At 39.7% G+C, this 23,891-nt stretch overlaps 2 protein-coding genes and 1 long non-coding RNA gene across 3 annotated transcripts in view; 1 reads left to right on the top strand and 2 right to left on the bottom strand.

Moving 5' to 3' along the window:
• Positions 1–660: 660 nt before the first annotated feature.
• Positions 661–6,046, bottom strand: LOC309699271. Its single transcript, XR_014274289.1, has 3 exons — positions 6,033–6,046; positions 1,447–1,527; positions 661–1,360 (listed from the first exon to the last, which is right to left on the bottom strand). It is a non-coding gene; the product is annotated as an uncharacterized lncRNA (long non-coding RNA).
• Positions 6,047–11,101: 5,055 nt separating this feature from the next.
• LOC309699077 (uncharacterized protein) lies at positions 11,102–19,433 on the bottom strand (the record flags this gene model as incomplete). Its single annotated transcript, XM_082521932.1, has 6 exons — positions 19,165–19,433; positions 12,985–18,866; positions 12,632–12,700; positions 12,377–12,523; positions 11,728–11,907; positions 11,102–11,116 (listed from the first exon to the last, which is right to left on the bottom strand). Exons 2-6 carry the CDS (start codon positions 13,204–13,206, stop codon positions 11,102–11,104), a joined length of 633 nt encoding a protein of 210 aa, XP_082378058.1. The 5' UTR covers positions 13,207–18,866; positions 19,165–19,433.
• A 132-nt stretch (positions 19,434–19,565) lies between these two features.
• The window catches only part of LOC309699192 (sterile alpha motif domain-containing protein 9-like), a 23,845-nt gene continuing 19,519 nt past the window's right edge, over positions 19,566–23,891 (top strand). Inside the window, exon 1 of the mRNA XM_082522101.1 lies at positions 19,566–19,690. The gene's annotated coding sequence lies outside the window, so the exon portion shown is untranslated. The remainder of the gene's footprint in view (positions 19,691–23,891) is intronic.

The following is a 23,891-nucleotide window of genomic DNA, read 5'->3' as shown; positions in this document are numbered from 1 at the left end:
TGGATTGTTGTGAAGGCTCTAGTCAGTACACGTCTAGCTCAAGTTTCCTGTGCCTCCGTCTGAGAGACTTAACGAGTGTTTCTTTGTTCCTAGATTCCCCGTGGTTCCCTGTGTGGAGTGTGGAAGGAATGACTGGTCGCTAGCGGAGAAGAGAGAGGTTGAACTGAGCGCGTGTGTGATTTCCCCGTTTTCCCTGGACCCCTGCCCCTCACGTCTTGTATATAGCACTAACTGTCTGTACATACACTTGGTGAAGATCTGTAAATAAACCGTCTCTGTTTAAACGCTACTCATGAGTCCTGCGAGTGGATCCTCTGAGCAACCCGTGACACCTGGTCTCTGTGACATCATCGATGCATTTTGAGATGTAGGCAGTAACAGTTTCTGTATATTCCTGAAAGTCTGTGGTGTTGTCGTGTGTGGCAGCCTGTGGTGGAAAAGCAGTGCCTCTGAGGACCCTTCTGGCCACACCTGTACCTGCTTACGAACTGGTTTGGTGATTTTGACCAGGGGCCTGGGGGAACCCATGGCACACCTAGGTTTCCGCCTGTACTGACCCTAATGCAAAATAAGTGGAATTAAGACACAGTTCCAAAAGCAAACACAACTGATCAGTGCTGAGAGTGGTCCTGTTGCTGAGGTTGGGGTGATCCTGTAATCTCTTATGAACTACCTCCAATGCTTCTATTACTGGGATGCAAGTGAAGACAGATGTAACATCTCTCTCTCACTGTCAAATCAAATCAAATCAAATTCAAATTTATTTGTCACGTACACAGTCATACACAGTACGATATGTAGTGAAATGCTTGGACAACTGCTCGTGACCTAAAGAAAACAAAAAAGGAAAAGGCTATGAATAAGATAGGAAATAAATATGAAAAATTAAAAAGGGTAAATTTAACTAGGAAGGAATAAAATATAAATTAAGGTTAAAAATGAAATAACTGTACAACACAAATTAGAATGAAGGGTAAATTTAACTGGGAAGAATAAGATAAAGATAAATATATAAATTAAAGTTGAAAATAAAATAACTGTACAACAAAATACACAATACACAATATAGAACTATATAAGAATGTATGAAGAAATCTAAATATAAATAAATATATACACAATAACAGCAGCTGTACAAGTATTAACCGGAAATGAAGAATATAGTGACCAGTGTTGTGCAAAACCAAAGCCCAGAAAGTCCAGTGTGTGTGTAAGAACCATATGTGTGGGTCAGTACTGTGTGGTGGTGTGATTGAGAGACCTTATCGCCTGCGGGAAGAAGCTCCTCCTCAGTCTCTCTGTGTTGGTCTTCAGGGAGTACACTGTACATGTACTGTTTATAAAATTAGGTAAACATAACCTGCACAAACAAAATAATTTGCAGGACAAATGTTTGACATCAATTTTGTTCGATTTGAAGAAGGTAGGGGGGCCAATTTCACTCACATGTGTTTATAAGGTTGGGAAAACCTGCAGTCAGCTGAGAATGAAGAAGTCACTTGGATGAGTGACGAAACGTTTCTCCAACTGAAAATGTCCAGATGAACAGAATCAACCTTTTGGGATTTACTTACCTGGATGATTAAGCACGTATCAAGACATTATTTTATTAAAAGGTTTAAAATGTTAGCAGCACAAACAAAAATGTTTGCAGCACAAACCAGCACAAACGTAGCACAAATGTTTGATACCACTTTTGTTGGATTTGGGTAATGTGGGGGGGCTGGTTGACCTCTGATGACCTCTAGAAATTTTTTTTAATATCTTTAAAATGATAGCAGCACAAACGAAACTTTTTGCAGCACAAACCAGCACAAACGTAGCACAAACGTTTGATACCACTTTTGTCGGAATTGAAGAAGGTGGGGGGGGGGCAACTTCACTCACATCAGTCTTATCTGTGTATCACTTGATGTTTCCATGCGTCTTTTAGGTGCTCTAGTGCAGCGGTCCCCACCCATATGGAAAAGAAATAGTAAAATCATATATAAATCATATAAGGCTTACATGATTTACTCATGAAAGTGGCCACTTTCTCATTACTTTCATATATTTTTTAGTAAGTATACAAAACATACAAGTTTCATTATATAATTTTTCAAGGGATCTTATATGTGTTTTCACTCTTGTATGCTTTTCATACAAGTTTCATACAAGACAGATAAAACTTTATAAGATTTATATATATCTTTTCCATATGGGCAACCCCCAGGCCTCTGGTTTGTCTTTAAATCATTCAGTAATACATTTACGTGTTCATTTATCAGTGGGTACGACAACCTTCTGCATAAATGTAACATTATATCCCACAATATTAATGTCCCTGTCACGGCTGCCGGGATGAGCCGTGAGGTGTTGTGAGAATGAGGACCCAAAATGCAGGCAACAGACTGATGATATGAGTGACGTTTATTTCCAAAGGGGCGGAGTGACAAAACAGGCAATGAGGCATGAGAAATAACTTAAGAAACCTAAACTGGGCAAACTAAGAGCAAACCTGAAATAATGACAAAACGGGGTGAAGGGCAGAGAGACGCAGACCAGAGAACCAAAACACCATGAAACGCAGACAAGCCGACAAAGAGCACAGACCGACACCCACTATATATACACACACAAGGAGACCAGGTAATGACACACAGGTAGGAAGCACAGCTGATCCTAATACACAAGACGACCAGAGGATACAAGCTGAACACAGTGACAACAGACACAGACCTTCAAAATAAAACAGGAAATCCACAACACGAACTCAGGGACACGAACAGGGCACAAGGGGAGGACACAGAAAATAAACCTAGAACTGGAAACCCTGAGAATGAAGCCTACATACTAATAGACAGGGGCGATTCTAGGATCAGAGCTTTGGGGGTGCTGAGCACCCAGAGAGCTGCCCATCCAGGCAAGGTAAACTTTACTCGTCACGATGAGACGTCTTCCCTGTCTCTGTCAGTCCCTGCATCCTTAAATGTCTCCAGTTGTCCTGAGTTCCCTCTGATTGTCTCCTTGGTGCATTTAAACCCCTGTTCCTTCCTGTCCTCATCGTCTGTTGTCTTCATCTCCATTATCAGTCATCATAATTTTACCCTCTCTGTGTAAGTCTGCAAATTTCTTTATTAAATCATAAGATTCTTAAATTCACCAAGTCTCTCTGTGCCTGGGTCCTCATCACAAAACAAAATAGTTTTGTACATTTTAACACAATTTAATCCCCACATTTGTGAAAGAAAAGCAAAACACTTTTTTGAAAAGTCTGTAACAAAACCATCAAATCTGATAAAGGTTATTTAAATGCTGCTAAAGACTACTACTGACAAAGAAGAATGGATTTGAATTTAAAAAAAATATATATCCTAACCTTAATTTAGGTCCCAAAGTCAAACGAACACTGCAGCATCACTGAGAGTTAAAAACTGTCTAAATTCTTTCATCTTTAATAAAACGATCAGCATTGCTGCTTTACCAGATGTAACTATGAAGTTTAACATCCAGGCATCCATGAAAACAAAATTTATTACATTTAACGGAGTTAGAAGTTAGCAGGAAGCTAGCGGAAGTTAGCTCGCTAGTTTTGCTAGTTACCTAAGCATGATATAGCATGTTCTGACTGAGAGATTTCTGAAAATTTTAAACATACTGCTCTGCTATCACTTCCAACGTAAATGAAGACAGGAAACTAAACAGCAGTGACGTTTGTAAGGTTACTGAAGTTGGGCTACGTGATCGCTAGCGACACAGCTATGTTAGCATAACATAAACAGTGAAGCTGCAGGATGAACGCTAACACTTTTCCACTCGATAAAAGTTAACGTGAAGGTTCCTGATGGTTAGGGACAAATGCAATCGCATGGCAGGATGCTGTAAACGGATCAAACTTCAGTCAGGAGAACAACTGAGATAATCCATCCACAATATGAGGTTAGTCATTAATATACTGCAACAACATGGGAATAGAGCAGCTGTGATAGAATACAGCATTAATGAATCAATGGTACAGAAGTGGAGGAAGCAAGAAGAATGAGTTGAATAAAGTTTGATTTATCTGACTGCTTTGTTTCGCTTAACGTGCCTTATAATCCCGTGCACCTTATGGTCTGAAAAATACGTATTTGACTTTTTTATTTGGCACACTGCAGTTTAATGTTGCAAAGCACCTTTTTTTTTTAACTTCAGTGGATTTTATACATGGTTATGCTCAGGATATCTCAGCCCATTTCTACTGGAAATGCCTTTTGGTTAAACCTTCAGCAAGGAATTTGCATTTGCACTGTTAAATTTTTATATAGCTTTAATGCACATAAAAAAACAGCTGTTTGTTTAAGTAAAATAAATGGATGGTGTTTTTTTGCGCTAGTAAAGTTGTGGAGTTGTATTTTGTCTCGCATCAATTATATCGTCAGTTATATCGTTATCGCAAATTTTCAAATATATATCGTGATAAATATTTTTGGCCATATCGCCCTGCTCTAAACTGAGTGCATTTGGACAGAGATTCACTTTTAATGTGTATGCATAACATAATACAGATACATAAAAATACACTCAAAAAATAGAAGTCCTTGAAATGTACAAAATATTACCGTATTAAAAAATTAGAAAAATTGAGACACCTTGGCCTATGGTATAATGTATACAATGTATGAAAAGATCTTTACTGCAGATACTACTATGGCTCTGCAGATTTTTTCTTTTCTTTTAGCCTATGTCGCCTCACCTTGAGGTTGGTGAATCTATCTATCACATTTTGGTGGTCAAGTCTCTCAAGCATCTCTTTCTCAACTGACATCACATTATACGAATGCAGCCGACAAATGCGTCCTCCTTTTCCCCGAATTTGAAGGATGGGTCGGGTGTGTCCTTCGTGGCCCACCATATCCCAGAATTAATAGTGCGGCCCAGCCAAACTCCAGTTTCCAACAATGGCGGCCGCTACTAAGTTTTAAAATTACTCTTACTAATCTTTCTGAGTCACAAAATAAACTTTTAACATATTTTCAGGCGAGAAAGTAGCTGTGTAAACATCAAATATCTGCTTGGTTTATCAAGATATTGCATATTTGCAAAAGTGCTTCGACGTTTCTGGAGACGTCTGTTACCCACCAGCTCGATAGCTAGCCGGGAGCTTGAGGGTCACTGAAGCCGCCGAGAATGGCATAACTCCGGGCACATCATTTTCAGATCACCGAGGACTTTCGCTACCTGGGTTAAACGTAATATATAAGTCACTTAGACAACCTAAAAATGTTATTGTTTGGCTTTTTTCAGTGTTTTATTTGTTTGTGAGTAAATCGGTTTGGCTGAGATTAAAGTTATTACATTAGATTAGATAAAATAAAACTTTATTAATCCCCCAGGTGGGTTCCTCCTTGGTTTTCACACAGGTGACTAAACGTCAAACAGAAAACTGATTAAAAAGAAGTATGAGATGGTCGAGAATTTACGCCTAGATAGCAAGGAGCAGACGGCCGAGTTTATTAAACTCCACCGAGACAGCGGTGACGCTAATCAGAAGGCTAGACCGTCCAATTTCCCCAGCCGTTTACTTCCGGCCTACCCAACCTTCCGAGGACCCGGCCCACATAGACCGCGAAGGCCGGGTCCTCAGGAGGATGCAGCCCATCAATTTGGATTTTTCTCCCGCTGTTGGGTCAGAGGCGGTAAAATGGCTCCTTTAAAGTTGCAGAACCTGCCGCTTCAATTATGTAATGTACCGCAATGGTTCTAAGATGGCGGCACATTACATACCCTTACAGCCTAAATAATGAGGCTGTTTTAACCGACTGATTTGTGAGAACTAACTGCACCTTCCGTAACAGACTCAGAAATACTAACACGCCGAATGAAGCTAATGAAACACCACAATAAAGTGTATCATACAGTCAAATGACCCATTGTCATTTCAAACTGGGTCTATAAAAGCGCTAGGCGTTAGCATTGGGTTGTCAGGGCTAGCTTCTCGAAAAGTCACTAACAACAACTCGGTGAATCACTCAAACAGATGATAGACATTTCAGAGAAGAGAAGCAGCTTACCGCAGCGATCCGGGGGGAAAGTGGGCGGAAGTTCAGAAGTGAGCCAGAAACGTAAGAAAAAAGAGGCGTTCACTGGTAGTGGGAAATTACACAAAATGGACCTTGAGAATGTAAAAAATGTATGTCAATTTAATAATAATTTTACAGTATTTTTTGCCACAGAAAAAAACTAGCAGAAATTAAATTTTTAAAGTTGAATAAATATTTCAAACATGATTATTTAAATTTGAATTAATGATTAAAAGTCATAAATCAATATAAGGTCATTGTGTTAAAATGTGATGTATTAATATAGATTTGTTTAACTGACTGAAGCAATGACAACAGTCATCTCCTGAACACCAACACCAAGTAGGTGGTAAAGAGTTCACCAGGCCTAAAAAAACAAAACAAAACAATGCAGGACAGTCTGCAAAGATGTCGAGTCAGTCAGACATTGTGCAGAGCAGATGAGGAAGAAGTTGTAATCTAAAATGGAGAACAATCATCTCACTGCACTGCAGGACTCAGAGGTTCAGGAGGGTCTTTATCCCCATTGCCATGAGGCTTTTTAACAGCAACTACTCACATGTTCTTCTCACATTTTTTTCTTTTTATTCTAATAAACATTGGTAGTAATCATATGAATTCTGAGCTAAATGGACTTGCCCTGATAGGCTTCAGCCAGCACAGAAGCTAATACAGCACAACACTTAGGGAAGTTGAAAATGACTCGAGTAATTGGAAGTGTTTCCACCTGAACACAGTGAGCTGATGATCGAGTTCACCAGACCTAAAACACATAACAACTGCATAGAGAGTACATACACTGCGCAGAGCACATTAGGAGGAAGTTATGTGATATTAGGGCTGCACGATTTTGCATAAAATGAGAATCACGATTTTTTGGCTTAGAATTGAGATCGCGATTCTCTCACGATTTTCTTTTCCAGTATAAATATTTATTGTATACAGTATAAATTCCAGTATAATAATTCCAGTATACAGTATAAATTCCAGTATAAATATTTATTGCATTTATTAACTGCACATCAACTTCGTAACAGTTGAGACGGAACATAAAAACAATAAATAAACATAAAAACAACAAATGTCTCACTTTTTGTTGTTGCCGCAAAATGTTGTACTGCTTGAAATTCCGTCTCCACCGTTGCTCGACACTGCGTGTATAGAGCAGGTAGTGCAACAATAGAAAAATTGTTGCGGGATGACACTGTGTAGCGTTTGTCTAGGGTGTTGATCATTTTCCTAAATCCCTCGTTTTGCACAGTGTTGATGGGAGCCATATCTTTGGTCAGGTGATAAGTGATAGCCTCCGTAATTTCTTTGTGCCTGCGGGAGTTCGACGGGTATAGGGAAGCGCTGTATAAGGTTCCCGTTATTGATGTTTGGGTGGTTGACCGGGATGGATTTTCTCCTGTCACTTTCTCGTCATCCTTTCTCGTGACGTGGTCTCCGTTGTTTTTTCCCTGCTAATTTTAGCATCACACGGTACAGCTTCTGTATCACGTGGTATAAGGCTCCGCCCTTGTCATTTGTTGAGCAGGAAGAGTGAGCGCTTGTTTTCATGCAGATTACGTCCCGGATCAAAATGCGGTACAATGTCGTCATCTTTTTTTCTTTCTTTTTTTAAATCGTTGTCATTTGGAAATGAGATCGCACATAAGTATGAATCAAGATCGCGATTTTCTAACGATTAACCGTGCAGCCCTATGTGATATACACTGCTCAAAAAAATAAAAAGAACAAAAATAAGACATGCCAGATCTGAATGAATGAACTATTCTTATTAAACACTTTATTCTTTACATAGTTGAATGTGCTGACAGCAAAATCACACAAATTATCAATGGAAATCAAATTTAGCAACCCATGTAAGTCTGGATTTGGTGTCACAAAAAACACTACAGGCTGATCCAACTTGGATGTCATGTCCTTAAAACACATCAAAATGAGACTCAGTAGTGTGTGGGGTCTCCAGGTGCCTTTATGACCTCCCTACAATACCTGGGGGATCCTGAGGGATCTCCTCACTAGTGATGGGTCGTTCGCGAACGAAATGGCTCTTAGAGCCGGGTCCTTATCGCGAGCCGTCACGTGGGGGTTTTTTTTTTTTCTTTCTCTCAGCCTCTCTCTCCCAATTTTTTTCCGCTTCACTCAGCACGCGAGCCTTGTGCTTTACGCTGGGCAGAGGGGGGAGGGGCGGTAATTACACTCAGTAGCACAGGAACAGAGCCAGAGAGAGAGAAAGAGAGGCAGGGACAACAACATTAGAAAGGTATAGTAATCATCCACAACTATTTTCGGTTGCAGATGATAAAGGATTCAGAAAGTTTATTCATGCAGGTCCATATGACAGAGAATATGCATCTTCTGTTTGTTTTCATATTATAATTTATATTTAATTTTGGACCTGCGACAGACTGGCGACCTGTCCACGGTGTACCCCGCCTTTCGCCCTATGACAGCTGGGATAGGCTCCAGCGCCCCTGAAAAGGATAAGCGGAAGCGAATGGATGGATGGATGGATATTTAATTGTGTTGTGGTTTGCAGTGTTTTGTATTCTTTTCACTTTAAATTTGTAAAAGGAAAAAGCTGAAAATTTAAATAGTTAAAAGTTGAAATGTGAATAGTTGATTTTTGTATTATATGATTTATTTATTACATTTTATGTGGAGTGAATAAATAAAAGTATATTTTTACGGTGGCCCCTAGAGACAAAGCACATACAAACTTCAAATCACGTATGAACTCTGAAGCATGTACAAACTCCAAAACACGTAAAAACGCCAAAACACGTAAAAACTCCAAAACACGTAAAAACACGTACAAACTCCAAAGCATGTAAAAACGCAGAAGCATATAAAAACTCAGAAGCACATAAAAACTCAAAACACGTACAAAAGACAACAGAAGTGCTCCAGGATGCTGGGCGCAGTGTTGAGCCTTTTTTATCTTGTGGCTACACAAGCCAGCAAGTACCAACGACCGGATTTGGTGTGTGGTAGTAACAGGTAAATGAACTTTTTTTAAAAATTATTTGACTATATATGAGTGCCTGTGTATAAATACACAAACAATACACACATGCTTTCAATTGTGTAATTTAAGTGATCTAGTAGCTCTGCTTTGGAAGTTCAGTTCATGCTAGAAATGTGTTTTGGAGTTTGTACGTATTTTGTCTCTAGGGGCCACCGCATATATTTATATATAAACATATATAAATAGAACCACTTTTTTTACGTTAGTAATTCCTTTTGTGCATAATTTTATATTATTGTTAATAATAAATTAATTAAAGCAACAAAACAACCTGAAGAGCCGGTTCGGAGCCGAAAGAGCCGGCTCTTTTTAGTGAGTCGAACCGAAAGAGCCGGATCTCTAAAAACAGCCGGAAATCCCATCACTACTCCTCACAGACCTGTACTAAAGCATCCACCAACTCCTGGACAATCTGTGGTGCAACATGGCGTTGGTGGATGGAGCAAGACATGATGTGCCAGATGTGATCAATTGGATTCAGGTCTGGGGAATGGGGGGATGAGTCCATAGCATCAATGCCATTGTATGGCAGGAACTGCTGACTCACTCCAGCCACAAATGGGAGTCAGGCTACCTCTGACAAGCACATGGAGGGGTGTGGTGTGGCCCCGCAAAGAAATGCCACTATATTTCAACTATATTTGAACACTCTGGTGGACACTCTGGTGACAGTGGCAGAGAAAAGGACATTAAAGAAACTGATGGACATTATGGACAATGCCAGGCATCCTCTGCACACTGCCATTAACAACCAGAAGAGTCTGTTCAGTGACAGGTTGCTTCTCCCAAAGACAAGAACTAACAGACTTAAAAACTCCTTTGTCCCACACGCCATCAGACTGTTTAACTCCTCTCTGGAGGGGAGAGGGAGGGGAAACAGGAGGACAAAGGAGGGGGGAACAACTAAGCTGTAGTGCCTCTTCACCTCACTGTGCAATACCTTTTGTGCAATACTTTTGTAAATAGTCAACGGTGCAATAGACTCAATACTTGAAATGTGCAATTCACTTGTATTTTTATTTTTATTCCTATTTATTCTATTTATCCCCTTCGTATATTTTATTTATATTGTCTCTGTATTTATATATATGTGTGTGTGTGTATATATATATATATATATATATATATATATATATATATATATATAATATTCTGTAACTCTGTAACTTCTGTCGGTGCTGTGCTTTTTTGGAAATCGAATTTCCCAGAGGAACCCACCCGAGGGATTAATAAAGTTCTATCTAATCTAATCTAATCTAATATTTAGTTAAAATATAGTGGTTGAAATGTATATATATTATTTAGATCAATAACATTTTATTATTTGGCTTTTTTCAGTGTTTTATTTGTTCGCGAGTAAATTGGTTTGGCTGAGATTACAGCTGAATAAACGTCAAACAAAAAGCTGATTAAACAGATGTGTGACATGATTGAGAATTTACATCAGTGAACTGTTTTATTTTAAATAGCAAGGAGGAGATGGCTGAGTTTATTAAACCCCACCAAGACAGCTGGTGACACAAATCTGAAGGCTAGACTGTCCAATTTCACAGCCGCTCACTTCCGGCCTACCCACCCTTCGGAAGACCAATCCCAAGTAAAGGCCGGGTCCTCAGGAGGATGCAGCATATGAATTTGGACACCCGAAACGCTTCAATTTAGCAATACTATATTTAGTGAAAATGTTATGATTTAGTAGAAATATTATGATTTAGCAGGTGAGGATCAGCTGTGTTGGATCAAGGATACATCACAAACATGCAGGATGCTGGCCCTTGAAGCTTGGAGTTCCCCACCCCTGCTTTAATACATTGAGTATTGTTAGATAAACTCCTGGCCTTATTAATAAAATGTGAATACCTTGTTTAATTGATATCATAACCACCCAGAAGTCTTGACTTGATCATTTGTCCTTCCATAATTATTTGAATAAAACAGCAATTCAAGCATGAAAACAGCAGGAATGTTAAAATAAATAATGAATTTAATTTGTTGGCTTCTGCAAAGCTACCAAATGAAATATTGTTCATGGACTTGCCCCCTTTAATACACACAGAAAATACAATATTGAGCTTTGATCTTTGTTTCTAGGTGTGTTATTAATGTTTTCAAACTGTTTAAGAAAAACATATATAATATTTCAGCCTTCTAAATAACACACACATAAAAACATTATTATTTGATGTTGAACATACAGATAGGCAGTTGTTGGCCTACAGGAGCAGTGTTCTTTATCGAAGATTTTAAGTGCTTAAAAAGTCTGTTAAGCTCTGTACAGAGCATGCAATGTAACTGTACATTAGAGAGTGTTTTATAAACCATGTCTTCTGTTTCATTTAATAAACATGAGACTGCTTTATGCATTTTCAGCTATTTACTAGATTTGATCAGATTACAAAACACTTAGCACAAGACTGCAATTGAAACTATAACTTTTAAATATTGTTTAAATGAATGAACAGAGCAACATGTAATAAAAAATTATAAACATATATAAATAAAATATAAATAAAAACAATTTAATTCATTCTTTATAATATATCATTTTTCAAACTTGAACATTTTAAAAAATACAAACAAAACAAATGAACTATATATATATTTATTCTGTTTTTTTTTTATGTCTACTATTTGTTTTCCTTTGTTTTTTACAGTAACGGTGATCGTGGCCTTCTCAAACTCCTCCTCGTAAGGCTTACACATTTCCCCTTCGATGAAGAGGGTTTCTCCAGTTTGAAGGAGAACTTGTAGTTGGGTGGACTGCAGTGCACTGCACTGCTCTGCCGTGGCCACACCAACTATAGTTACTTCTGTCCTTTCATCTTCCTTTGTCTGTCGATACACAAAAAGCATATATTTAATATGGTAATCACGTCTTGATGCATGCTCAATGATCCATGTAAGTAAATCCCAAAAGGTTGATTCTGTTCATCTGGACGTAGCATTTTCAAGTGGGAGAAATGTTTCGTCACTCATCCAGGTGACTTCTTCAGTCTCATTTAACCAATCTTTTAAACAGTACATTGCATAATGACTGAAACTAGCCCACTGAAGGAACAATAGGCTGGGAGGTCAGTTCATTGATCAATAATATACAAATTGTCATGGGCACTGATCAAAGACCGCAGAAACCTGCAGTCCGCTGAGACTGAAGAAGTCACTTGGATGAGTGACGAAACGTTTCTCCCACTTGAAAATGCTACGTCCAGATGAACAATCTTTTGGACCACCTATAATTCTAAACATTTTGGTAAATGACATTGCTATTACATGTTGGTACAAACATATGGCTTCTTCATACCTCAGTCTTTATATAGGAGGTCGTCTGGAGCTGTACACCATAGGCAGAGTGGTGCCCTTTGACGTGGGAGACCTTTATCTGATCTCCCACATGAACATCGAGATTTGATGCCTCCCTCCACAAGGAGACAGTCATGGTATGCCCATCCTGAAATCACAAAAATGACAGAATGAAAGATTTATTTATTAACTAATACAAATCTCAAATATGCCTATTTTCACCATTTTCAATATTACACTTTAGTTGCACCATTACCTGCTTTAGCTGGAGCATTTGTATAGGCACCTGTTGTTTGCCTACGACAACTTTCCTCACTGCCGAACACTAAAAATTCAATTAAAATATAATGTCAGTTATAGTGATTGCATAAATCTGTGTGTGTACATCTATGTGCTTCTTTCTTGACTTACTACATCTATTATTTTATCATTGTTGTTAATCATAAATCTACAACCATTTACAAAATAATAGCAGTTGATCTTGTTCTCACAATTTTGTGTTTGCTTGAAAAGAACAAAATTATTATTTTTACTTTTAAAGACAAAAAAGTAATGGTTTCTTTGAAAACCTAAAGCAATATCAATTCTGATGGAACCACAAATATTTACCTCCACAACCTCCCCTTCCACTGTAATAAGCCCTCCAAACGTTGGGCTCATCTTCAGTGGTGTTGCTGGGGAAGGTGGATCAAGAAGCTCCTCCGCCTTTGTGATGAGGGCCTCTGTGACTGCAAGGGCAGGAGCTTTAAAAAGCTGTGTCCTCGCCGTAATGTTGATTAAATAAGGGGGAGCTTGGCCCCTCAGCTCATGTCCCCTCATCATATAAGACATGCCCTCTTTGACTTTGGATGAGAATTCCTCAAACAAAGTAATTTTTGCCACTGTCTCTCCGTCAGTGATTGCTGCCACCGTATTTTTTTTGGTTAACAGTGGTTTGACCACTCCATCTTGGATATCCCATAGTGATGGGATTTCCAGCTCTTTTTAGGGAACCGGCTCTTTTGGTTCGGCTCACTAAAAAGAGCCGGCTCTTTCAGCTCCGAACCAGCTCTTCAGGTTGTTTTGTTGCTTTAATTTATTTATTATTAACAATAATATAAAATTATGCACAAAAGGAATTACTAATGTAAAAAAAAGTGGTTTTATTTATATATGTTGATATATGTGCGGTGGCCCCTAGAGACAAAACACGTACAAACTCCAAAAAGCACATACAAACTCCAAAACACATTTCTAGCATGAACTGAACTTCCAAAACAGAGCTACCTAGATCACTTAAATGACACAATTGAAAGCATGAAAGCATATGTGTATTGTTTGTGTATTTATACACAAGCATTCATATATAGTCAAATAATTAAAAAAAAAAAAAGTTCATTTACCTGTTATTACCACACACCAAATCCGGTGCTTGCTGGCTTGTGTAGCCACTAGGTAACTAAAGTTCAACACTGCCCCTAGCATCCTGGAGCACTTCTGTTGTCTTTTGTACGTGTTTTGAGTTTTTACACGCTTTGGAGTTTGTATGTGTTTTGGAGTTTGTACGTGTTTTTACGTGTTTTGGAGTTTGTACGTGTTTTGGAGTTTGTACGTGCTTCAGGGTTCGTACGTGATTTCAAGTTTGTACGTGCTTTGTCTGTAGGGGCCACCGTAAATATACTTTTATTTATTCACTCCACATAAAATGTAATAAATAAATCATATAATACAAAAATCAACTATTCACATTTCAACTTTTAACTATTTAAATTTTCAGCTTTTTCCTTTTACAAATTTAAAGTGAAACAACGCAAAACACTGCAAACCACAACACAATTAAATATAAATTAAAATATGAAAACAAAAAGAAGATGCATATTCTCTGTCATATGGACCTGCATGAATAAACTTTCTGAATCTTTTATCATCTGCAACTGAAAATAGTTGTGGATGATTACTATACCTTTCTAATGTGAGGTTGTTGTCCCTGGCTCTCTTTCTCTCTCTCTCTCTCCCTCCCGCTCTGTTCCTGTGCTACTGCTACCGCCCCTCCCCCCTCTTCCCAGCGTAAAGCACAAGGCTCGCATGCTGAGTGAAGCGGAAAAAAAGTGCGATAGGGAGAGGGTGAGAGAAAGGGGGAAAAAAAAAAACCGGCTCGCAATAAGGAACCGGCTCGCAATAAGGAGCCGGCTCGCATCGTTCACGTCAAAGACTCGGCTCTAAGAGCCATTTCGTTCGCGACCGACCCATCACTAATATCCCAGCTGATCACCTGATAAATACATAAATAAAGAAATGTATTTCTATGATCTTACTCCATAGCCACGTTCATACATGTGACCACCCATCTCCCATGCTACAGTTAGCAAACTGCTTGCTAAGTTTCGTGAAACTGGTTCAGTGTTGGATTTGGCAAAATGTGGACGCAAGAAAACTTTCACTAATGAAGAAACATCAGTGGCTGTCCTAGCTTCATTCAGCAAGAGCCCACATCGTAGCACTCGCCACATGTCACTGGAGAGTGGCATTAGTCGAACATCCCTTTGGCGGATATTAGCTACTCACAAATGGCACCCTTGCAAACTCCAGCTACTGCAGTATCTCAACGAGGATGTGTCATGGTCATCAGCCCGGCGTCCGAGGTGCTGATGGGATGCCCACTCCCGTGGGCGTGGCTGCTAACTCCACACCTGCATCCCATCCCAGGCGATCACCAGGTGGACTATTTAATCCTGCCCAGCCTGCTGCTCCACGCCAGTCCGTAGTCGTCCTTCAGCGATCACAGCTCGGCGTGTTTGAGCCACCAGCCTGTCCACCTGCCTGTCCGGAATTTGGATCACGATCAGCCCCAGCCGCCTCGACCTTTCTGAAGCTTCTCCCCAAGGACCCTCACCCCTCCCTCCGGTTCCCTCAGCCCCGCTATCATCGTAAGACGCGTACTCTACTTCCCCTCGTATACTGCCGTTTTCCCCGCACCCCAATAATCCTTTTTTCCTTTTTCTGTTTCAGCCTCCCACAGTCCCGCTCTCGGCGTTCCTGCGCGATTCTCCTCCCGGTCCCTCGGTTTTTCTGGTTCCGTGCGTTTTTTCCCTTCTACCCTCCCGGGACACCCTCAGTTATAATAAAGTTTATTTTTGTTCTCTCGTACCGCTGTGTGTGTGTTCTGCTCCTGGGTCCAACTTGTGCGTGGAACTTCGGTTCATGACAGGATGACCCAGATCGGCGCACAGGATTTGCAGAATGGGCACAACAAAAATTGGAACAGGACCCTCAGTTCACGCAGAAGATTTTGTTCAGTGATGAGGCAAACTTTTATGTGAATGGTGAAGTTAACAAACAAAACCACCTCTATTGGTCTGACACCCACATTGGATGGATCCCTCCAAGACTGTTGGAACAACAAAAGTGATGGTTTGGTGTGGTATATGGGGTACAACAATAGTGGGTCCATTCTTCATCAAATGGAAACCTCAAGGCCACTGGATATTTGAAATTGCTACATGATGATGTGTTTCCCTCTTTATGCACTGAAGCTGGCACGTTCCCTGGGTTTTTCCAACAAGATGGTGCACCACCACATTATGGGTGCCAGGTCGGAGCATTCCTAGATGAACAGTTTCCTGGAAAGTGGATTGGTCGTCGTGGGCCAGTTGAATGGCCCCCAAGGTCTCCCGATCTGACCCCCTTAGACTTTTATCTTTGGGGTTATCTGAAGGCAATTGTCTATGGTGTGAAGATACGAGATGTGCAGCACCTGAAACTACGGATACTGGATGCCTGTGCTGGCATTTCTCCTGCGGTGTTCCTATCAGTGTGTGAAGAGTGGGAGAGGAGGGTTGCATTGACAATCCAACATAATCCGGTCATTAAATCTGACGTCACTAGCTGTGTCTGGGCCTAAACTCCGCTGCAGGTCCATATATCAAACGATCACTATGGCATTACTGAGAGTTGAAAAACTGTCTAAAGTCTTTCATCTTTAATAAAATGATCAGCGTTCTGCTCTACCAGGTGTAACAATTGAGTTTAACATCCAGGCATCCATGAAAACGGAATTTATGACATTTAATGGAGTTAGAAGTTAGCAGGGAGTTAGCTCGCTAGCTTCTATCTAAATACAATATAGCATGTCCTGACTGCGGGGTTTTGGAAACAAATTAAAACGTACAGCTCTGTTATCACTTCCAGCATAAATGAAGACAGAAAACTAAACAGCAGTGACGTTTGTAGGGTTACTGAAGTTGGGCTAGCTGGTATATAATGATGTGCTACGTGACCGCTAGCGACACAGCTATGTTAGCATAATATAAACAAGCTAACTTTTTTCCACTCGATAAAAGTTAACGTGAGTGTTCTCTGGTGGTCAGGAACAAATGTAATCGCATGGCAGGATGCTGTAAAAGGACCAAACTTCAGCCAGGAGAACAACTGAGATAATCCATCCATAATAGAGGTTAGTCATTCATATACTGCTGCATGGGCTGGGCTGTAGTTACATCCTAAGGTTTTAAAAACTGAGCTTAAATAAATGATTAGCGGTAATAAAAGCCGAGGGAGGTCAACAGTGATCACTGACTGTTTTAGGAGCTTTTTGAGATCAAATAGAAGAAAATACATAACATTAAACATGTTAACAACACAAAAGCCATATTAAACGCAGACTACTTTAGGCCCAGAAGTAGGATTCGTCGTGTCATCACTGAACAACCGGATTGAAAAAAAACAAAAGTACCATGATCACCACCCATCTTGAGGAGTCTGTGGCACATTAGTATATGTGAGGGGGCAAACAGGACTTTAATATCACCAACCATTCCCATTTTATTACGGTGTATCCATATAAATGGCCCACCCTGTACATTCATCACCAAAAAGTGCAAAAAATGCAAATATACATATACATCACAAAGCACTTCTCAATTGCATTTATTGGTTGCAAATAGCCATTAAACCATGTTTTTATGTAAATTTCTATATAAATTACTGACTCTTTTCATTTGTATAGTCAATGACTATTTCTTTTTTTACAGGTACCATCAACAGGGGAGGAAAGGAAAGGAAAAAATCAGAAAAATCTTTAGCCGATGTCCAATATATAAAGTAACGGCTCTAACATAGCCTTACATAATTCAATGCTGTAAATTCATTTACCACAAAATATGTATTACATATAAACATCTATGACAATAAAACAATAATGCAACAAACACAGAAGTATTATTAACCCCAAATAATCCATGTTTATATAAGTGAAGAAAAGAAATAATGACATTCATTTTCATTTACATTATGGAGCTGACACTTTAAGTTTTTGAACGAATATCTTTTCACTGCCTTTTATACTTTTTACTTGAAGGACTTATCCTCTCAGCATTGTAGTAATACACAGTACAACTGCCTGTAAGCTGCGCTAGATTTGTATAGCATAAGCTTAGAAAAACCATCTGTAATTTAATATTTTCCACCACTACCTGCGTTCTAAATGTTGTAGAGGTGTGTGGTTTAGGTGCAACCCTTTTAACCCCACCATAGAACAATCCTGCCAGAGCTTATCTTTATGTTTTTACATTCACTAGTGACATAGCAATACAACTGTTAAATCCTAAAGTTTAATAATATGTATGCATTAAGCCCATAGTAACAACATAAATTGCTATTTAAAAAGTGCAATAAACTTTTGCACATTTTTTAGATACAGAAATTTCAGAGGTATATCCCTCAAAACTGTAAATGCAAACGTTTCCAAATACAGGGGAAAAAAATTCAGTGTCTTCAAAAGATAAACTAACTTTTATGAACTGCAGCAAAAACAAAAATAGATATTTGCAAATTTGCATTATAATTGCAAAATTGCAAATACACTTTGCAAAATACAGTATGTGCATCAAAATAAACTATTTCCAACAGTACAATTTAAGGTTTAAGTGTCCCAGGAACTATACAGACTTTCAATACCACCAGTGAACCTTTTGAAATGGCCCTGTAGGGAAAATAACTACATTACCCGCAAAAATGACGTCACTTCCAGATTTCGGAGTTATTGATTGATTGATTGATTGATTGATTGATAATACTTTATTCATCCCGAGGGATGGCAGACGTGATAGTTCCTGCTAACAACATGATGACATTTATTCCAACTTAGAAGGTTCTGTGAAAAGATGATCAGGTCAGCAAAGTGTTTTGTTGGATTTTAATGTTTTTGTTGTTGCATGCGCTTTTTATACAATTTTTTTTAAAGGGAATAATGGAAGGAAACGGCAAAAGTTGAATGCATGATATGCAACTACAACACCTTCATATGCAAAAAATCTTAATTCTACCGGGACTTAAAAATAGTTATGCAAATGGGATCGCGGGCAATCTAGAAGGGTTAAATAGCTCTATATTTTCTGTGAGATATGTATACCAACGCAGAATGATCACAGATCCATCCTGGCCACCCCACTGAAAATTTCCTGAATCCGCCACTGGAATTGTCATCACTTTTCTCCCTCTTACGTCGCTCCTGGCTGCATAAATGACATAAAAAAATGAACCTAGTGCAAGTCACTTAAATGATTAAAAATCTTTTTTTGAAATAATAGAAGGAACAGAGAACCAAAAGAGTTAAATTAAAAATAGAACACTATATAGATGGTGCTGTTCTTGGGAGCTGTAAGGTCCACAGGAAGAAAAAAAATCAGTTTTAAGTGCTTTACAATCAAACTTTCTATTAAATATGTAAAAAAAAAAAAAAGTGTAACATACATTATGCGGTAGAAATACTTTTACCTAGCACTGCAGATTCTCACTCACTGATGAACTCACCTCTGAATCTCTTTCCTTTCTTCTTTTTGAAAACAGCAACTCCAACGGCAGCACCAGTAAGGATGAGAACGGGTAGAACAACCACTGCAGCAATGATCAGAGCTGTCGTGTTAGAGGGATTGTCTTTCGCACATTACTATGAAAGGCGGAAGAGGAAGTAGTTCCTTCCAATGTAGACGATCCGAATGATATAGTTTCTTTCCACTGTGTTGTTGTATTTTTTTAGTACAACTATATTTACTTATCTCACAAGTCGCTATGATTTTTTTGACGACAAGGACTAGTGGCTTCATTTTGCTCTGCCCTGGCTACTGAGAAACCCGATACCGGGTCTCATTTGCATACTAACAGTGATTGGATTTTTAGCTGGGGGGAGGCGGCCGGGTTCTCTGTCTAGCGCTGTGAGCCTGCACACAAACAGAGCACGGAGGGAAAGAGCGAGACGTGAAACCTGTGGTGACGTTTGTGCCTTTTCGAGCGGATTTTTCAGCTACTGTAGTAAATCTTGTCCGTGTTCAGTTCGTGGGTAATGTATTATTTTCTTTCTCTACTTTTAAAAGTTTGATTTAAGGGGGCAGGATGTTTGTTTAAGGGGGCACTTCCTTTTATTAAAAATTAAACTCTAGCCAAGGAGCTGTCACGGTATGGCCAACTAGTTTCGCCATGTTGTGTGTCACAGAAGGCAGGTTTTTATGATTGTAGGAGCCATAATTGAATGTATTGAATTTTGATGATCGCTGGGTTTTTATTTGTTTGGTTGTTATGGGAGTCACGTGGGTGCTAGCTGTGACATAAATGGGCGTTGTCAGTCTGTCATTCACGGGTTTTGATTTTGACAGAGAGGAGAGGGCTGGGTAGCCGTAGTTTTTGTTGACCGCTGCACAACATGTTTCGCTTCGTTATATTAGAGCCTGTGACGTTGTAAGAGTCTGAATGAGGAGCCGATGACATTACTCTGTAAACTTTCAAAGCACTTTAATAAACAAGCAAACAGTTCCACCTCTCGCATTATTGCGTAAAGTTGACAGCGCGTCAGGCAAATAGGCAGGCTCCATCCCCGGTGTTCCAGATCTACTGGCGTTTAGATCAACTGGCGTTGGTCGAACAGATGTGTGGCAGTCTTGCGTTTCAGTAGCTCCTACCGACAAACCAGCAAAAAAAAGCCAAATGTGTCATCTGTGACACTTGTGAGGTTGTCTCAAACACACTCCGTCAGTCTTGATGCTGTTGAACAACAAAATGTTTAAAAATGTGGCGAGTTTACCTGGTGATATCCTCATGCGCGACGCGATCGCGAAAACAGCAAACAAGTAACACCACGCCGTTGTTGTTCACAGGACAGCAAGAGTAAACGATCGGGAGACTCTTGTCGTCGTTATCGTTCCCCTCGCACGGTTTATTTCTCCGAATTCAGCGTTTTTGCTTCACAACTACAGCGTGCTGTTTACTTTGTGCACTAACATGGAGTCGAGTCAACCAGCGCCACCTCTGGCCAAGTGCCACAGCCTACAGCCAGATCAACCTGTGACACACATCTGCAGCACGTTTGAATTCGTGTCATGCACATTTGTACCTTTCAATTGTGTCTGTTTGTGCGTCATGCAAATAAACCTTTGGAAAGAATGAAATGATGTCATGTATTTATTATCAGCCTACATTTGTACAAAATTCCAAATTATATACACAAAGTCATAGAAATCACCACTCCAATTGGTCATCATGATTTTAATATTCTCTTTTTCCATAACAATGAAATACACCTTGGACAAATATGACACATCAATATTTCATTAGTGTTGTCACATCACATCCTGTAAGCATCGTCTGTCTGTGTCTTTTCCCTGAAAATGAATATTTCCAGCCAATATAGGCAATTCATCAACATGGCTGGAGTTATATACAGTCTGTATAAGTGTGGTTAATCTAATGAAGATTTGTAAGGAGACGGCAGTTACTGTGAATTCACAGCAGTTACACAGTGATTAGTAATAAACAGCCAGTGAGAGTGAGTGGATATGACTGTTCCCACCACTAACACATGACCATAGGCCACTACTAGATTAACTTGTGACACATCTGCACCTGCTGCTATGATCACATTGAGTAGAGGCTGAGTGGCTGCACTTACCCCTGGTACATCCAAATCTACCCACAAACATGTTGAAAGATGCAATGCCAGCAATGTGGATTGTCAACACTAAAAACAATCGGTAAGCAAAGACAACAGGGATCAATTTTTTCTGTTTATTTAGCACCCACAACATTTGTAGTCGCCTTCTGCACAGGGGAAGTCCACACACACTGTGTGGTACCACTTTCCACAGAAGGTGCAATCTGCAAGATTGAATGAGGTTGTCAGGGTCATTGTCTGACTGTTTATTACTAATCACTGTGTAACTGCTGTACATTCACAGTAACTGCCATCTCCTTATAAATGTTTATTAGATTAACCACACTTATGCAGACTGTATATCACAACCAACTCTAACATGTTTGTTTGCAGAGGGAAGACACAGGCAGACTACGCTAACGACATGTGATGTTACAACACTGGTGAAATATTAGTGTGTTCACGACATTTTTCGTATGGGCAAAAGTATTGATATCAGGATGGTGATTCTTATGTGTATGTCATTTGGCATTTTGTACAAATGTAGGCTGATAATAAATACATGATATCATTTCATTCATTTCAAAGGTTTATTTGCATGACGCACAAACAGACACAATTGAAAGGTACAAATGTGCATGACACGAATTCAAACGTGGTGCAGATGTGTGTCACAGGTTGATCTGGCTGTAGGCTGTGGCACTTGGCCAGAGGTGGCGCTGGTTGACTCAACTCCATGTTAGTGCACAAAGTAAACAGCACGCTGTAGTTGTGAAGCAAAAACGCTGAATTCGGAGAAATAAACCGTGCGAGGGGAACGATAACGACGACAAGAGTCTCCCGATCGTTTACTCTTGCTGTCCTGTGAACAACAACGGCGTGGTGTTACTTGTTTGCTGTTTTCGCGATCGCGTCGCGCATGAGGATATCACCAGGTAAACTCGCCACATTTTTAAACATTTTGTTGTTCAACAGCATCAAGACTGACGGAGTGTGTTTGAGACAACCTCACAAGTGTCACAGATGACACATTTGGCATTTTTTTGCTGGTTTGTCGGTAGCAGCTCCTGAAACGCAAGACTGCCACACATCTGTTCGACCAACGCCAGTTGATCTAAACGCCAGTAGATCTGGAACACCGGCCTCTAGCGACTGTGGAAGTCGCTACAATGATCCTCAAAGACACACTGCTAGTGAGCTTAACCTGTCTTTCAGTTTCAAAATAGAGGGTTTCAATTACATGGTGTTTGCTTTGTCTGAGAGCAAGAATGTTTTGGTTGTGGTAGAGAAGGGCATTTAATTCGATCCATCCTGTCCAGAAAGGCTAAGAAACACGCAGCCAGCGGTTGATGCAGTTGGAGAGCGGGTGCCACTGATGCCGCGGGCAGCCCCGCTGAGGCTGAAAAACGGCTTTTTATGTGCTGTAATAGGTCTAAGGAAAATGACATTGTGATGAGCGCGGATAGCATAAATATAAACTGATCTGACTAATGAACAGTCTGCAGGTGCTTTTGACATAAGTCAGAAAGATTAAACAACTCTTGAGTCTGTATGTGAGGGTCTTTGTGAGGATGACAATATGTTAGATGAGGATTTGTTGAAATTGTCTCAGAAGAGGAAGAGCTCTGAACCTGTCCACTGCAGTACCAAAACATTAAAAGCTAAGAGGGGAAACAGAACAGGAAGAGAGCAGTATGGAGTCTGAAAGTGATTTGTCCCTGAGCCAGGAACGCCACAATCTGTACTCTCCTCCTGACATCAGGAGGTTCTTACAGAGAACCAAAGGCCTCAGGATGGTAAAGGTGGAGGACTACTTTCCAGACCTGAAGCTTTTTCTTGAATTGTCTCGGGTCTTGACAAAAAAGAAAAACCTGGAAATTTTGTTGATGATGTGTTGACAGACCAAGAGATTTATCGTTTAAAGAAACAGATTTTGGAAGTAAGAGCTCAAGCACTTACTGCTGATGACGATGATGGTGTTTAGGAAAATACTTTATATGTCCCTGTCTTTTTTTTTTTACTCTGTCTCTCCTTTTTTATGTGCGAATTCAAAATAGGCACATTAAATTTAAATGGTGCTAGAGATAAGGTAAAAAGAGCTGCTTTTTTCAAGCTTATGGATTTAAAAAAGTTAGATATTATATTGGTTCAAGAAACACACAGTACTGTTGACAATGAGAGTGACTGGAGGAAGGGCTGTGTGTAGTCAGAAGTCCAGCTATAGTGGAGGTGTGGGGATTGTGTTCGCTTAAGAATTTTTTTTGATACTGTTCAGGATTCTAGTGATGATGAGTATTTGTTTTTAGGTGAGGATTTCAATTGTACTAAAAACGCACTATTGGATAGGAACCACACAGAACCTTTGGGCCAGTGACACACTCCAGGGCTTGGTCAACCCTGGCACAGCCTCCTTGGATGAGGGTGTCTAGTGATAATGGCCGAAACACCCGATGAATCCAAGGTCCACTATTGACGATGTGTCCCAAATCTTAATATGATAATCTAGGTCAGATCTCCTTTTTTTTTTTTTTCTGCCTGTCCCGTTTGGCTCTTTTGCCATCAGAATTATTGTCTAAAGGCAAAGAAAGATGCCCAACGGATTTACTTTACCAAATTG

Source organism: Aulonocara stuartgranti (genome assembly GCF_965226115.1).
Source record: "Aulonocara stuartgranti genome assembly, chromosome: 22".
NCBI classification, from domain to species: Eukaryota; Metazoa; Chordata; class Actinopteri; order Cichliformes; family Cichlidae; genus Aulonocara; species Aulonocara stuartgranti.
This window is presented reverse-complemented; position numbering and strand designations above follow the sequence as displayed.